General features: G+C 40.7%; 1 protein-coding gene across 9 annotated transcripts in view; it reads right to left on the reverse strand.

The window, feature by feature from the left end:
- The window catches only part of Cask (calcium/calmodulin dependent serine protein kinase), a 323,785-nt gene that overhangs the window by 9,962 nt on the left and 295,867 nt on the right, over positions 1-17,956 (reverse strand). For 5 of the 9 annotated variants that reach the window (XM_021152785.2, XM_021152784.2, XM_029473083.1 and 2 more), the window contains 4 exons: positions 17,183-17,298; positions 10,796-10,876; positions 10,621-10,701; positions 6,381-6,583 (listed from right to left, as the gene is read on the reverse strand). In XM_021152785.2, coding sequence (XP_021008444.1) covers positions 6,381-6,583; positions 10,621-10,701; positions 10,796-10,876; positions 17,183-17,298 — 481 coding nt within the window. The remainder of the gene's footprint in view (positions 1-6,380; positions 6,584-10,620; positions 10,702-10,795; positions 10,877-17,182; positions 17,299-17,956) is intronic. The other 4 variants (XM_029473085.1, XM_029473084.1, XM_029473082.1 and 1 more) reach the window with 1 other exon arrangement.

Genomic DNA, 17,956 nt, shown 5'->3' on the forward strand with positions numbered 1-17,956 from the left:
GACAACCCTTCTGTATTGGCCTGGCGTTACTGCTTGCTGCTCTTTACACAAGAACCAAACATGTGTCTTTTGTTACCTATATATTTTGCTTTGTAAATTATCTTTGCTTTTGTTTTCTTTCCTGTTTCTTGTGCTCCATCCTTAGCCTGCTTTATAGTACTAGCCCTTAGACTGATTCCCTGCCTCTAGTTTTAGGGGCTTTAAAATCCATATCCCAACCCACCGCTAGCTGATCTTTCTGAGATGCAAACTCTCTCTTCCTCTCCTAATCCTTCAACAGCCCACTTCTACATTGTAGGGAAAAACACACGTTCCTTGGCTGGGTCCCATGTTTAAACTCCTGCCTAGCTCTGCTCCATTCCTGAGTAGACTGGCCTCATTCCTAGAGTCCTAGACTTTCAGTCCTAGAAAATGCAACTCTTTCTGGCTTCTTGGCCTTTCTGCTTGGTGCTTCCTCTACCTGCACTTCCCACTCTTCCTTCTTTCCCACTGTTCTTTCTGTGTGGCTGAATAATCCGTTGGAGCCCAGTTTCTGAAAAGTTCTGTTTTGAACATGATCTCATAAAGAGAAAAATGACTTTGTACTTTTGATCCTCCTGCCTCCATCTCCTGAGTGCTGGGATTACAGACATATCCAGTTTTATGTAGTGGTGGGGGTTGAATCTGGGGTTTCATGCATGCTAGGCATGCACTCGATTGACTGACTTGGACCTTAAGCTCCAGATCCTCTTGTGCTGATGATAGCACACATGGCCGTTTCTCTGGAAAGTTCCCTGTTGGGCTCTGAGGCCCTGCTGTATAGTCCTGAAGTATCCATCAGTCACACTGGAAACAGTCTCTGGGAGTGCTCTGAAGGCAAAGGCTGTGTGTTGCTCAGTTGTTTCTCTTATACTCAATATGCTACACCATAAGCTGCCTTTAGGATCCAGTAAAAATGTAAAAACAGTAAATGGAATATATACAACATTTATCCTGGACTTTGTAGCAGGTCTAACCAGAGAGCTGCTGTTCTCTTGGTATCTCTGAGCACACAGAATTCTAAGATCCAATCTGATATTAAAGGTTCTTGCTTTTGAGTATAGTATAAGTCCAGCCTGTACTAGGATTCTAGTTTTAGATTTTGGTCACATGCTGTCTTTGGGTGCATGAGGGGAACCTAGCTCACTGTCTTATCTGCCCAAAGCTGTTTATTGGTCAAGCCCAAGTTCCTTTCTAAGAATGCTTTCCAGGCCCACCATGTTCATTTTTGATGGCACTAGATGCCCATTTCTTTTGTTCTTCTGTTGTGACTGAACACATGATTCAAGTAAGTCTAACATAGTCCTCACTTAGAAATGTCTACTTTGTCTCTATTACCTTGGGTCTTTGTTCTTTCCTTCCTATGCTCTGGTAGCAAAGGTATATGACAAGTAGGTAGGGTATAAGGCTTTCTCATCATTTCCACTGGACTGACTGTCTCTGTCTGTCTCTCTCTGTCTCTACCTCTCTCTCAACTAAGATATGGAAACATCCTATTGCTTTTCTCCCCAAGCTACCTCTGAGTGCCCGCTGGAATGGCCTACAGCCTGTAGAGAGGACAGTGACAATGACACCCAGGTGGGACATGGATTTCTTCTTAGTCATCCACCCTGCTACCCACCCATTCCCGTGGGTGCTTTTGATTTCTAGCCTGTCATCATGTTACTGACCAAACAAACCATTCCTTGGAAAGCAGCACTTTAGCTCCTAGTGAATTAGCCACACATGCACTGTGTGCTGTCCCAAGTCTACAGCAGACAAGGAGGACCACCCAACTCAACTCTGTAAAATCCCCCAAGGAAGGCCATGTTCATCACACTGCCAGAGGTTTTTGGCGTCCTCCTCCATGACACAAAGTTTCGGACCGAATTTAATGTTCATCACAATAAGTACAGTAGTTCCTGTGGTTAGCATGTTTGTTCCCCTGTCTTTTTCATGTTTTTCTATTTCTATCCTGTATAATTGCATTTTCCAAAATTCCAATGTGCCTCAAATACCAACTGCGATTTTCTTGTCTAGTCAGGCCTCAGTTTCAGCATCTCTACATAACTCCTTTGTTTCTGTCAATCCCTATCCTCATATTCTGTTCTACTTATGGGCTTCAAGCAGGAGCCAGGTTAGGTCCAGGCTCTGCTTAGCTGAGATTCAGAGTCACTTTAGGGATAGGAAATGGAACTGCTCATAGGATGCCCCTCCCTCAGGCTGTTAACAACCAAGTTAAAGATGAATTCTAAACCTTGGATTTAAGGTGAGATACAAATTTGTTACTAGTGACAGGTAAATCTGCATGTGAGGAGAGGAAGAACGAGAAGGAGGGAAGAAAGAAGAGGAGGGAGCGGATGGAGGGAAGAAGGGAAATAGGTGGGGAGTAGAGGGGAAGGGAGGGAGAGAGGGAGGGAGAGAGAGAGAGAGAGAGAGAGAGAGAGAGAGAGAGAGAGAGAATTCTATAGAAAAATTATGGGAAACATACTGGATTCAAATAATTACTACATTCATCCTACATTTAAAAAGTATCATTCATTCATGAAGAGGTAATTTATGGAGATAAATTCATTTTTGTAGTTCCTTTACCTATGGGCAAGAATTAATCTCAGGTTATTGATGCCAAGAAAAAAGAACTCATTTGACCCAAGGATCTAAGTAAGATACAGGACTCATTAGACTAAAGTAGTTTGCAAAGCTACAAAGTATACAAGGAAATGGCCAAGTTGCTGTTGTACACAAACTCAGGGGCTTCAGGAAGAGCACAGTAACTCCACAGTGCTAACCAGAGAACAGAACAGCCTCTGGCTCTGGTTTATGATTTGGTACCGAGGAGGGAATCTAGTGTCCTCCTGCATGCTAAACAGTGCCCCTATCACTGAGCTAGGTCCCAAGTTCCTGATTATTTTTCTTTTTTAAGTTTAAGATTCCTACTAAGTTTGAGATTTATCTCTAAATGCCAACTTTTCGGCCCTTTGGGCAAGGCAAAGCTACAAGTAATCTGCTATTAATCATATTTAACCTAGAATCTGGATATACAGTCTAGGCTGGTCTTGGATTTATGATCCTTCTTCCTTATCCTCCTGAGCACGGGTATTAACCGGTATGCACAGCTATGTCCAGCAGCTAGCATTGACTCTGTAATGCTTCTGATTGGTAAATCAGAATACAGTGCAAGTTAAAAACCATTATATTAAGTTCCCATTACATAATACAGTTATTTTATGGTTTCTGCTTTACTGATATAGAGTAGTTCTTCGAGTTATAGTTTTATTTCCATGAAAAATGAGCTTTGTAGAATTTTTTCAGGTTTAATTACCCTATAGACTTTCCTATATGTTAAAAGAAAACAAATATCAAGGTTTAAACTGTAATATTATGCACAAGGTGGGAGACCTAGAGATTGCCCAGAGTTACTTTGCTTATGATGACATAAAAGGTTGGGATTTATCTTTTATAAAAAAGTAAAACAAACAAACAAACAAACAAACCACCCAACACAGTTCAAATCTCACTTTCTACCAGCTGGAAAATGTTGGTTGATCACAGTTACATTAAGCCTGTTTTCTTCATCTATGGCAGTAGGTACTGATAGAGTTCCTTAAAGTTACCAGGACTGGCACTATAGGAAATACAATCCCTTGCTAATGTGAAAGCAGGCAGGTTACTTTTTTTTTTTTTTCCTTTTCCCCTAGTTTAGGATCCTCTAGGTTTGCCAGGGTCCTTTAGGTTTGAAGTTAGACCATCATACCTTATTTAGTATTGGTACTTAAATTTAGCTTCAGCTGTCTGAAATAAACTAAGGTGGCACAAAGCACTAGACATGTCTGAAGGGAGCTGAGCACCAGTGTTAGGTGGTAATCCAATGGGCCAGCTATGGGACAAATGGCTTCAGCTGGAGTATATGTTGAGCAGATTCAAACAAGAAAAGGCACAAGGCACTTTCCCTCCTTTGGATAGTTTCTGAGGCATACTCGGGAAGGAATTTCATCCTTAGCAGCTTGTATTCTTTAGCACTTTTGGCTCTGGGCACACAGCCTGGCATATTCTTGCTCTCTCAGTATAAGTGTGTTGTATCAGACTGTCTGTCAGAGATACAGTAGAGGCCTCAATCTAACCAGCTGGGGTGGGAAAGGGGAGTGGAGAAAAATGTTCTAAGAACAAAGCCCTGCCTGAAAGTAAGTCACTCATGGCCACAGACATCCTGAAAGCAGGATGAGGGTGTTCCCCAGCCCTGGAGAGAGAGGACCAAGGGCAGGGAGGCCCAGGGGAGCCCTGTTAGTATGGACTCCTAAGTATCCCTGGTCCTACTATCATATATAGCATCCAGCTAGGAGTCTAGACTGGGAAAGAGGGCCTGGGACCAGAGTGGTCAACCAGTCCATGCAGGGGTCAGATGGCCCTGGGCCATTCTTGTCCCCATAGCCTCAGCCCTGTAGTGGCTAGGGCAGAGGCCAGGATGCCTAGGGCCCACCCTCAGGGGTCAGTAGAACTGAAAGGTCACAGTTGTGAGAGGAGGGTAAGCAGGAAGCAGGAGAGGAGTGCAGCTGAGCTCATCCAGCAGTCAGAGCAGCAGGGGCCAGTGTGCCCTGCAGGAGAAGGTGCCGGGCCAAGTGCAATGGAGAAAGGATCTGCTGTGGACGTCCTGAGGAGGCTGAGAGATGGGTCTCCCGCTCAGCAGTGCAGAGCAGTGCATGGCTGTGCAAGGGCAAGGGGACAGGGAGAGTTGGGTGCTATGAGTGGAGCAGCAGCGGCAGCAGCGGTGGTGGTGGTGGTGGTGGTGTTGGCGGCAGCGGTGACAGCAGCAGCAGCAGCAGGGAAGGCAGAAAGCCCTTGGAAGTGGCCTGAGGTAATGCAGAGGGATCTGAGGAGCCCTGCAGCCAGCATACTGCTAGAGACATTACTACCAGCAGAAAACGACGTTCAGGTGAAGACCAGTGTGGAACCCAAGGAGAGGATGTCGAAGACCAGGACCAGGATTGAGACTTTGCCTCTAGCCACCCCTGGCCAGAAGATTTTTCCAATCCCTAGTAAGGAGGGATTAGTAGTTAAACAAAGATCAATCTGCGTTACACATTATCATATTTAGTTCTCTATAGGTCCAAGTTAACCGTTAAGTAAACTACAAATGGTTATCCGACTGTCGTACTCCTCTCTAGCCCCTAATCTCATTGTGCTTTCCAAACTTCCGAGTACAAAAACCCCACTTGGTGCTGGACTGGAAATGGATGAACCTATTGGCCATGGGTTAGAATCTTGGAGCCCAGAAACAGAGTCATCAGGACCCAGGTCACACAGACTGCTTTAGCACTTAGGGATGGCTATGTGAGCAAGTCTCACGCAGTGGCCTCTCAGCAGGGATTTTCCATGCCTGGGACAGGTACATAAGCCTCCTGCTGAAGCCGAGTCTGCTCAACCAGGAGCATGTCTCCACATCTTAGCAGGTGGCACACCCATCCTAATCTAAGTGATGCAAGGTATGAGTACATAGATCCATCTTAGGAATGGTAGATCTGAGTCACTAAGAGCTCCCACTGGCCTGGCCCGGAATCGCCTCTGATATCTATTATTCCCGAGTCCTTTCCCTTGTGCTTTAAGCCCCATTTCTACTTGGCTTATGCATGAAAAATTAGCCTGTCAGTCAGCATATCTGTTTTACTTGTTCATGCTAAGCAGGTGCCCACCCTACCGCTAAGATGATGCCAATCCCTATGTGAAGTCTTCAGCCTTCTGTTTCTCAAGTTCCATCATTGCTATTGCTTCCGACATAAGACTTAGTTACAAAATCACTACATCAACCATCTTTGTATCTAGCTCCTTTTTGAGTCCTCTTGGAGATCCTTTCTCTCTCAGGAAAGGAAACAGCAGAGGCTGAGAGTCACCTGGGTTCTTAATCCCTGCTCTGTCTAACGCTGGCCTCACTCACACTTGCTTTCATTAAGCTAGAGCTGTTTCACATCCAGACCTCAGGATCAGTTTCTTACAAGCAATCAATGTAAGATATTGGCAATGTAAGATCCAGCATGGCTGTACCAGGAGAACAGAAGTGGGCTGCCATGATAACAACTGCCAGAGCCTCGTCCTGAGGTCAGGTCAGTGTAGGATTTCTGGCAGGCACAGACCCAAATGGGTACTTCACCGAGTTTCTGAGTATAAGCCGCAGAAGAGAATAATTTGCTTCTTAAATGCATGCTGTGTACACTGAGTTCAGTGGCAGGTTAGTTTGCATCCTAGACTGGTGACCCAGGAGGTCTTGAGTACTTAAGCTTAGAGAATTACTTCTGTGACCCAAAACTTTCTGATGGAATTTTGGATGTCAGAATCTGAGCTTATGAGCATGCAGGCAAGATGGAGTAGGTTCAGGGTGGCTCGGACATTACCTGAGGCTCCACGTCCAGAATCGCAATCAGCCCCTGCTCATGGATTTTCCGAATGGTCTCCAGTTTTGTCCCGTACATTGCATCCTCATGGCTGCCATACTCCAAGTATTCATTATTTGAGATGTCTTGCATCATTTGGTCATGAGATACAAAGTAATAATTCTTGCCATTTTCTTCATCTTTCTTTGGAGGTCTGGTTGTATCTGCAAAGTTCCATTCGTGAGAGGCTTAAACAGCTGGACTGGTGAGTTACACTCCCAATGGACCTATTCAACTCAATCACTCTGTGTGTGGGTGTACTGTGTGTACGAGTGCGTAGGATCTAGGTCTTTGTGTATGTTAGGGAAGTATTCCACCACTGAGCTCTATAAACTTAGCTCCTCAATTGTTTCTTAAAAGCTCATTAAGCCACAGTTTAATGACAGCACATAGCTGCAATGGCACACCTGGGAGGTGGCAACAGGAAGATTGCATGTTCAAGGCCAGCCTGGGATACAAGAGACCCTGTCTCAAAAGGAAAAAAGGCTGTTGTTTCTTTAGAGTGTCACATATCCCCTGTTCCCATCTCTAGTAACATTGCAGATTTTCAAACAAAGCAATTTTTTGGGATATTTTCTTCATTTACATTTCAAATGCTATTCCCTTTCCTAGTTTCCTCTCTGAAAGTCCCCTATCCCCTTCCCTGCTCCTCAACCCACCCACTCCCACTTCTTGGCCCTGGCATTACCCTGTAGTGGGGCATATGATCTTTGCAAGATGAAGGGTTTCTCCTCCCATTGATGGCCGACTAGGCCATCCTCTGCTACATATGCCGCTAGACACAGCTCTGAGGGGTACTGGTTAGTTCATATCGTTGTTCCTCCTATAAAGCTGCAGACCCCTTTAGCTCTTTGGGTACTTTCTCTAGCTCCTCCATTGGGGGCCCTGTGTTCCATCCAATAGATGACTTCAAACAAAGCAATTTAAAAACCATATTTATCTGTGCATAGATAGCAGCATAGCAGCTTCTTTTTCTAGTTGTTTGGTGAATATTTCAATGTTGTGATATATTTCATGCCACTCTGGGAGGAAAGGCATGAAGTGACTGTGGTGTTTTGAATAAAAAATGGCCCTATAGGGTCAGGTATTTGAATACTTGGTCTTCTGTAGGTGGAACTGTTTGGGGAGGTTGAGCCTTGCTAGAGAAAGTATAACAATACAGGCTTGGAAAGTTCAAAGCCTTCTCCCACTTCCAGTTTGCTTTGTGTGAGGTTGGAAATGTCATCTGTCAGCTTCTTGCTCCTGTTGCTATGCCTCCCCTGCTATGATAGTGTCTTGTCACTCTGGAACTGTAAGCCAAAACAAAGTCCTTTTTATGTAAGTTACTCTGGTCATAATATTTTATTGTAACAATAGAAATATGACTAATAGGGTGGCCCAAGATTAACATAACTCACTATCCTTACTTTGGTCCCTTGCAGAAAGAAGAAAGACTAACAGAGTGGAAAATTATGTGTGCTTATTCACATTTAAATGAATGATAGTGAAATCATTCAGTTTCTTAGTCTCATGAGCCACATTTCAATGGCTGAAGAGCGACAGAGGACTACTGTGTTGGACAGCTCAGATATTGAAAGTGCTAGTCTATACCACTTTATAGATGAGGATGCTAGAATACAGCAAAAGACACATCATACGGAAAACAAATGGACTTCAAAAGGTGTGGCTATGATTATCATAGAAAAACTAAAGCAAAGGGTGAGACAAGGAAGTTGTGAACTGGTTTATATACCAAATTGTCTTCTAGAGGTGGTTTTTTTTTTGTTTGTTTGTTTGCTTTTTGAGATAAGGTTTTGCTTTGTAGCCCTGGCTAGTCTGGTACTTGGTATGTTGCTCTTGCTGGACTCAAATCCATAGCAATCCTCCTGTCTCAGCCTTCCAAGTGCTGGGGTTACAGGTGTGTACCACTGTGGCTGCTTTCCTTTAAAGTTTTGTTTTTAAGATTTATTTTTATTTTATGTGCAGGAGTATTTTGTCTACATGTATACCTGTGCCCATGTGTGTGCCTAGTGTGTACAGCGACAGGATGAGGGCACTAGATGCCCTAGAACTGGAGTTATAGACTACTGTGAGCTGCCATGTGTGTACTGGGAACCACACCTGAGTCCTCCACTAGAGCAGCAAGTGCTCTTAATGCTGAGCCATCTCTCCAGCCTCTGCATTAACCTTTTATTGAAACATAACCATGCATATTTGTTGATAATCTGTCTAGGGCTATTTTCATTCTTCAGTGGCAGAGATGAGTAGTTCTGGCAGGGGTTATGTGGCCTTCAAAGACTCAAAAAGAAAGGGTTGTCACCTCCCAAGTCAGTGTACACGAAAATAAGTGCCAATATGCAGAACAAACTGGGAAAACAAACTGGGAAAATTGGCATTATGGTTTAGAAACAAAATGTCCCCTCCTAAATGCTCATGTGGTAAAGGTGTGGTTTCCAGTTGGTGCATCCAATCATTGAACAGTAGCTATATCAAGAGAGTTTTGATCTAATAATTCATGGATTCATAATTGGGTGGCATTACTGGGGAGATAGCATTTGGAGGTAGAATCTAGTTGGAGGAAGTAGTTCATCAATGAGGGGATAATTTTTGGGCACCACATTCCTATCCTGCCTTCTCTGTTTCCTGGTTGCCATGAGGTAAGTATCATTGCTTTGATATAAGCTTTTGCCATCATGGTATTCTGTCTCATCACAGGCTCATAGCAATGGAGTAAGCAAACCACCCATGGACTGATATCTCTGAATTGTGAGCACACACATATACTGTTTTCTTTCTTCCCTCCTCTTTTTCCCTCCCTGCTTTTGTTCTCCCATCTTTTAACCACTTCTCTTCTGTACTCCTTTATTCCTTGAGTAAAGACAAATTTATGCTACTCTTTGATGAATACAAATGCAACTTAGAAAGAATGTTTCCTCCAGTTATATCAAAAGCTGAAGTTGGCATACCTAATCTTCAGTTATATCAGATAATGTACAGTGCCTATGCACCTGGGGTCATATTAAGAAATGGTTGATGTCATCAAAAGTAAGCTTTCCAATTGATCTAGTTAGCCAGGCAAATATTTAATAACCAGGAAGTTTACCTGCTATGTGATCAAGATGAAACTAAACATTACCCAAACTCATTGTATTCATGATACAGACATAGACATGAAAACTGGAAGAACATTTCAAAATGTCTGAATATAAAGTTTCAGGAGCACCAATTTTGCAATACTTGGTAAGGTTTTTTTTTTGTGTGTGTGTGTGTGTGTGTGTACTAATTCGTGGACTTCTGAAGCCTCCTGACTCTCTGAGGTGTACACTGACCTTGCTTATAAGCACCCAGCAGGAAGAAACAAGTCTTGATATTTTCTTCTATTGTTCTTTTTTTTGGTTTGTTTTTTGGAGGCATGGATTTGAAATGTAGCCCTGGCTGGCCTCAAACTTGCAGGGGTTCTGTTGTCTCTGCCTCCTGAGTGCTGGATCATAGGTATGTGCTACCGTCCCTGGTTACTTCTGTAGCTCTAGAACAATTCTTCATTTGCTCTGCCTAACCTGAACAGAGAACTAATTTCTGGATAGTTTTGGGAATTGAAATATTAACCTTTAGAATAATGGCATAAACAATGAAATGATAGGTCTGACTATCATATAGCTATGACTTAGCCATCACCTGCTTCATATACATACCCTGGAACCCTTTTTACAACCATGGGGTTATTTCATTTTACAGTTGAGGAAATGAAAGAGGGCAAGTGGTTGATAATATGAAATAGACTAGTAAGGGGAAATGAGAAATACTGCAGACCTGAATTTCCTTTTCCAAACAATAGATAGGACATGGACTGGGCTTTAAAAGCGATAAGAACTCAATAATACAGATAATGAGTGGAGGGAACAGGGTTGCATCAGAGAAATTAGAAAATAGTTAAAGCTTATTTTTTCAAAGAATCATCCTAGATAATGTTTATGACATATTCTTGGAAAAATTCAGCTACAAACAACATGGAATAGATTAATGCTGCAACTCCCCATGGGGTACTTAGAATCTGGAAAAATGAAGTTGGAATTACCTTATTTTCTTTATTGCTTTTGTTTTGGATTTTACAAATTTCCTAGAGTAAACAGTTACTATTTTGATAATTAGAAAAATATGCACATTGCAGTGATAAGAACGTGGTAGGAGAACAAGAATTCAAAGGGTTTGATCTGGTGCTTACGTGGAATAGGGTACGCAAACCGGTCCGGGTGCTTTGTGATGAGGGTATTTTTTATGTGTCTTCTTCCAACACCATGTGCACCTATGTGATTTTGTAAACAATGAAAAAATTAACAACTAGAAATAACATTTGTAAAACAGTTTGGAAGTAAGAATAAACAATCAGCTAAACTTACCTAATAAGACTAATGTTTTCCTTTTGAATGCTGGCAGTTTGACTACTTCTTCATATGTGACAAGATCTAATTGATCAAACACTACAATGCAAAGATTTAGAAGAAAGGTAAGTTTATGGAATGGATAGTTCATGTAGGTGAATTACAATTTTATTGGAAAAATTAAATTACAGTAATACCACAAATCCCGCTTATGACATGAAGCTTACATGTTATTTAATTCATAGTGCCAATTATGGGAGAAAGTGTCATTTTTAAGCCCAGGAAAATGATTCAAGAACCAGGAATAACCAAAGATATGATGAGTACATGCAGGTCCAATTCTAGAGATATCGATATCATTTATTATTTTTTTCATGCAGTATTCCAACAAATCATTTGAATTCACTCAGAACCACATGCTGTTCATATTTTCACAATTCTAAGAAATAGGCAATACTAAAAAGAAGAGTCTATGTATGATCAGCAATCAACACAAGTGGAGCATGGTGCAACTAAAGTCAAGCGAGGGAGGGCCAGCTGTAGCGCTTCCAGAGATGGGTGAGAATGCATGGTCACCCAGTTTGTAGTTCATGGGACTGCTCTTTATTACTTCTTAAAATTTGATAAAGGTGGCATGTTAGAAGTAGTAGAGCCAAGTTCTGGAAGGATTTTTACAAGGTTTTAATTGACCATTTCACAAACTATACTATAACTGAGGTCTTGGGATTTTAATTAGGGAAGCATGCATTCCTGTCCCAGAAACCATGTCAGCCATTAATTATAGAGGAAGCTATATGGTAAATCAGGATGAACAGGATGGAAATAATCAGGGACAGTCTGAGCTTAGAGGCCTTTGAGAAAGGGCAGTATGTTATAGACAGAGAAATACTTAAAAAATATGTTTCTGAAACCTGCCTCTTAACAACACTCTGATGAGAACAATTTCAAGCAATATGGGGAAGTTATCACAGTGAATTATCATTGCTGTTGAAGTTCAATGGGGTCTGATTCTCACACACGTTTGAAAATTTTCCTGAGAAAGCTGAGATCCTACATCTGTTTCCTGTATCCCTGCCTCCCATCCCCGGTACACAGTGAAGTTTCTTCTTAAAATACTGAGTTCTCCCAGGATTTTAAGTGAGTGAAATAATCCAGTGAGCTGGATTCTATGGTTGAATCATTCAGAGAAGCTGCTGCTCCCTGCAATAAATGGCCACATGATCTTGAGAATCAACTCAATCCTTTTCACTTGTGATCTGCACAGTAGTAAAACTTTATGATGTTAAAAAAAGATACCATGGAATGCAATAGATCACAAACACAAAAATGAACAAAAGCATCATTCTCAAAATATATAGAGAAAGGAATATAATATATTAAAATAAAGGCCAGTGCATATTAATGGAATTTTGTATATTTCTTTTCTTTGGATAGCTTGACTATAAAAGTTAAGTAAAAAATCTTTACACCATATTCTCTAGCAATAGCTTATATTGGAGGAACATTTGCAGGATGTCATGGTCACAAAATAAAAATGTACACGAGACTCCCTGTGGTAGAGCTACCTCACTGTGCTGCAGTAGGAATGGAATGATGGGAACCGGAACCGCAGAAGTAAAGGCAGGAGTGCATGGCTTTCTGTACCTATTTTCCTGAATCCTATGTCCATCAAGGAAAAGTGTGCTTATGGGAAGAAGTACATCAGCAAGCTGATGTGTTTTAAACTATTAAAACCATCAAGTGTTTTATAAAAGCACAAGATGTTTATGACACGAAGTTTTCTGAAAGGGAGACACCCCTCTCTCCTTCTACAGAGCCCTAACTTGAGTCTTGCTTATTTATATTTTTGTCATTGTCCAAAAGTACACGAGTTAGGGATTAACAGTCAATACGCCACAAACGAAGCAACATATAGGTTGAACATTAGAATTTGAACCATGAATGAGCAGCATGAAAAGGTTACTCTGGTTTAAATAAAATTGTCACGTAGTCATAGGGTTGTGAAACAAAACAAAACAGAACAAAGCAAAGCAATGCAAAACAAAACAGGATATTTGAAAAGAGTAATTCAAGACTGAACTTATGAAGGGTTTAAATTGCTTGCTGATAAAGACAAAGGGCTTAATAAAATGAAATCATTAAAAACATGGAGGCATAGTTATTCAACAGGTTACTTACATGCACAGAGGCCATTGGGAGTGAGACAGCATGAAAAATGTACAGGGGTCATTGAAATATGACTTTTTATATATTAGTAAAATAAAAGTATAATAGGCACAAAATAAACTTTATCATGCAATATTTTAAACACAAGGTAAATAAACCACATTAAGAAACAAACTCATTTTAATACAAATTCAATCATACCTTCATATGAAAGCCAGTGAATTTTATATGCTAGCATGTATATGGAAATTTTATGTGTGAATGATAAGAAACCATCTTTAGAGAGAACAAATGTAGGGGCCTTTCATTTTTTTACATTGTGCATTCCTGTATCATCTGTAGTTTCTAATTATATGTGTCTATTATCTTATTATTATATTTCATGGAGTTTGGGCTCAAACCTTGCACATGCTAATAAAGTACTCTATCACCAAGCTATACATAAATCCCTATTTTTATTATAAAAAAATTGAAAATGTCAGTGAGGTTATATGCCACTTTTCTTTAGGACAGTTTGTAGTATTAAGCAGAATTTAAATATTACTATGAATACTATTCCAGAAATCCCCTAAGTTCATATATACCCATATAAGCAGTATTTTCAGGACACTAAATACTGCTGTTTTGATGGCTCATATTAAAAATATTAATATAGACTTTGTAATTTGTTAAAAAGTTTAAGTCAGTAACTTAAACTAAAAGTGAATTCTTGAAGTCTTGGGCTGAAGAAGCACAGGGCCTCCAGAGGACAGGCCTAGCAGGTGGCTAAAGGTCTCACGAGCTTATAGAAATTATATTTCACATAAATATTACAATAATATAATACAATTTATTCCCAGGAATTTAGAAATATTGCCTGGCATACTTAGTTTCTATGTCTCTGGTTTCCTAGTAAGCTTAAGCAGGAAAAAAGCAAGCAGTTAACACTGGATCTTTGCCTCCATTTGAAAGGCTGTAGGTAGCTCCACATATTACACAAAAAAGCCTCCAAAGACAAAACAAAATCACAAACCAAGCAACCCCAAATCACAAACTCCCAAGAATGAATTTCAACTAGTGGCACTAGCCCGGAATGGATACCGCATGTCTGTAGTGGCCAGACAGCTAAAGTGGTTGGATGAAGGGGCCCAGGCAAAAAAGCTGGGGCATGTGGGTGTGCAGGGGGAATAGGGGAAGAAATGTCCATCTACCATGGACATCTGTAACCCTTAGTCCCAAAGAAAGGAAGTGGCCTAGTGATTATTTTACCAAGGGATATTGAAAACCCAAAGTTATATGTTACATAACCTGATTTTCAAATGTGGTATCATAAAATTATTTCAATACTGTATATGAATAAAATTTATTTATGCCACTATATTATGTAGGATGTAGGGTGCACAGTTTAAGCAGAATTCTGCTTTAATTAGATGTGAGAATTTTCCTGGTGATAAAAAAAAAATAGATTTGGATGTCATGATTTCCATTCTTGGTGCTGTTGATAAAAGTCTCTAGTCTTAATTTTACTTGATGATACAAAGTAATTTCCAACTTTGATTATAAGATTTAGAGCTTGTCATCAATGAACACATGGGTAACAAATCCCATGGCATTATTTTGAATTACTGCACACCATAGAAAGACCAGAGTTGCTGTATTTCATAGTCAGTTTCTAAAAGAAATCCTTGAGCTGTATTGTTTGATCTGTGAGTATCTGGCTAGTTGTTGCTATGAAAGAATATACTATTTCAAAGTTGTCATAGCATAGATGGAGGCTAACAGTATTTTACAGCAATTCTTTGTATGGGCAATCTGATAATTCATGAGGGAATCTTATCCTAGCCAAAGCAGACAAAGCCTGCCCTCTTATAATGCAATAAGCAATGTGTTCTTCTGGATTTTAGGATAAACAAGAGGGAAACATTAATCAATAAAGTTGAGGAGTGCCGAAGAAATGGTGACAGAAAGAAATGTTAAGCTTAGTTGGGCAAGTCTACTGCAGGTAGGCCAGGATAGAGAAAGGAAGGAGAGCTCACGACTCTGCAGGGAAAGGAACCCTGACAGCAATCTTCTGTCTAGAGATTCACACACAAGCAGAAACATAAAGGTTTAGAAAGAAACCTAAGTGGCTATGCAAGGACCTTCCTTCCAAGGTACTCAGACTCCTTTGAAGGCAGTCAGAGAAACCTGGTTAGGACAATCCCTCAAGCACAACAAGGACTGTTGGGATGTCTAGAAGAGCTCAACAGTTAGGAAACCACCAAGGGCAACAAAGAGTGGTGGCCCTGTCCCCAGTGCAACTATGATTACTTTTCCTCAGTTTGAGCTTTTGAGAACTTTGGCACATGGTTTGAGATAATGGGGATGTCAGGCCAAAGGATGGAGAAGAAAACAACTGTATCCCGTTGTCTAAAATCAAGGATAAATACTTCCCAACCTTGATAGGGAGTGTTTCTCAGAGACACAGGGTACTGCAAGATTACGCAGATCTACCATGAGGGCACCTTTTGGCCAGGCTGAGTAATGAGAGAACCTTAGATCCACTGAGGTTTAAGCATTAGAAAGGACCACCTTGACTGGATAACCTGATTGCTTGGTTCAGCCTCAGTGAGCTAAGTGACTACCAAGTCATACACTTCCTTGGGTGAACTAATGATCTTGTCTCAGGTTGCCTATTACGCTGACCACGGGAATCCAAATGGGTATGACAGAAGAAGCACAGTGATGCCCCAGTGCTCCAAGAACAGAAAACATGAACCACAGGAAATGAGATTGGATGTTGATTCTCTGGCAACATTCTTCAACAGATGCTTTGACTAAGTCTTCGTCAACAGTTGGAGAGGTCACGTTTTCTGACTTTCACTTAGTTATCCTCAGAGCCAAGTTAAGGAGTATTGACAAATTGAATACTGATGTTCACACTCCTACTTAGTAGATTATAAAACTAATGACATATTAGCGGATTTACCCAGCCTTTGTTTTGCTTTTATAGGATTAAATTAATTTGAGTGTCATCAGTATTTATGTATCATTTAAAACTATACAAATGACAAGTTGAATTAGAAAATTTCCTCTCTAATTTGGATGCTGGGGATGAAACCTAGGGCCTTGCATATGCTACACAAGCATTTTACTACTGATAGACATCCCCAGCTGATTCGTTGTTTTGTCTTTAACTAATGTGCTTTCGATTTAACTAATCTCCTGGGAGCTGCTTAGATTGTTTTAGACTGGTGAAAGCAGACAGAAGAAGAGGAGGCAACTAAGAAGACTGGGTAGTAAGTGCTGATATCTCAGGCTAAGCTAACTTCTACTCATAATGCTTTTCAAACAGTGCCACTTGAACAGAGTGGCTGCTAGAGTCTATTTAGATATGTGGCTTTACATATTTCCTTCCTTTATGAAACAAACACAAAAGCCGTTGTGTGGCTAGTGCATAGTGGGAATAAGAGTGTGCATAATGTAACTGGCAGGGAGGGAAAGAGCCCTCATTTAATTGAGCCATTCCCAATAAGTCCCTTATTGAAGAAGTTATATTGAGAAGTCATTGAAATTAAGTATACCATCACATATTTTCTTTCAGTTTAAATGATATCCTGTGAGTCTTCTGGGAATTCAAGTGCAATAACCAATCACGCTTTACTTGGTGCGCATTTCAGTTTTTTTAACATAACAGTGAACCCCATGATTCAGTGAAACCCCAGCTTCAATACAGACAGAGGGGAGGAAGGCTTAGCTAATCACCTTGTATTTTTGAGAACTTGAAAGTACATACAACTGGGAAAGGTGAATAGTCACAGAAACTAACCCAAGTTAGTATCCATGTTACCCATGCTCTTTCAAATCAGCTACAGAAGCCTCCGGAGCACAGCCCTTCTGTGTATCTTTGTCTCTAATATTTGTCATGGGTCCAAATCCAAGGACCAAGAGGAACTAGGAGGGAGGGTTTATCCTCTTAAGGGCAATCTCTCTCTGCCAGAGAGAACCCCAGGGACTCAGCATACCCCAGCTTCCCTTTCTCAAGGGAGGACTTAGCATGCTGAGTTCCTTTCATCATAGAGAAATACTGCCTCCAAACAGCACCTTTGTCCTAGAAAATAGAGCTCTGCAAACTAATTGGTAGGAGGCTGCAAGTTGGTCAAGGTTTCATAGGATACAATGTTCTGGAAAGCGAACTCTGAAGAGCAAATGTAAATGCCCTATCTGCTTACATCTTGGAGATGTTTGACCCAGCTTCAGAAACAGACATGCTTTTCCTACCTGCGTTGTGCTTTGCCAAATATTTATCTTTGTACTGCTTCTTTTTCTTGCCAAACCAAGTACAGCTGGCCTGCTGCTCTTGTTTGGTCTTCTCCATGGCAATGCAAGCTACTCGCCTAGTACACAAAGGAAGGAAGGGATGGAAGGAAGAAAGGGGGAGGGGGAAATCCAACAAAATTAATGCATAGTTTTATGTTGAGAAAAGAGAAAAAGTCATTTGAAGGCTACACACAATAGGATGTCTATTTCTTCTCAGTTCTTGAAATCATGGCCATAAAGAGGGTTTTTTGGCTTTCATGACAACTTCTTAGAAATGGTTTAAGACTACAGTCTTATGTTAAAACTGATGTGTTCCTTGAGCCCACATTAGCTGATAATAAGGGTCAGAAGTCCCAACATCTCGTTGTGAGATTCAGGGTGATGATCAAGGGATTGCGAGTCAAGGCAGGTCTGTTTTGCATCCTGGATATGTTATACATTGGTCTGTTTTAAGTGCTTCATGCTTAGTATTAGGCATATTTCTAGGAATTTTTCACATATCAAATCAAGCAATATTTCTGACAAACTAAATTGTATCACAAATTGCACAGAAATTCTTAAAGTTTATAGTTCTGTCTTTCATATTTTATTGTGAGAATTTTTTTTTTTTGCTTATCATGTGAAGTAGGAGTCCAGTCTCTTTTCTTAAGAACCCCTGCCTCCTACCAGTTAGTTTGTATCTTATATATACTCAGTTGTCCTAGCAGGCTATACTAAAAAGTAAGACCCTTTCTC

Source organism: Mus caroli, chromosome X (assembly GCF_900094665.2).
Source record: "Mus caroli chromosome X, CAROLI_EIJ_v1.1, whole genome shotgun sequence".
NCBI lineage: Eukaryota > Metazoa > Chordata > Mammalia > Rodentia > Muridae > Mus > Mus caroli.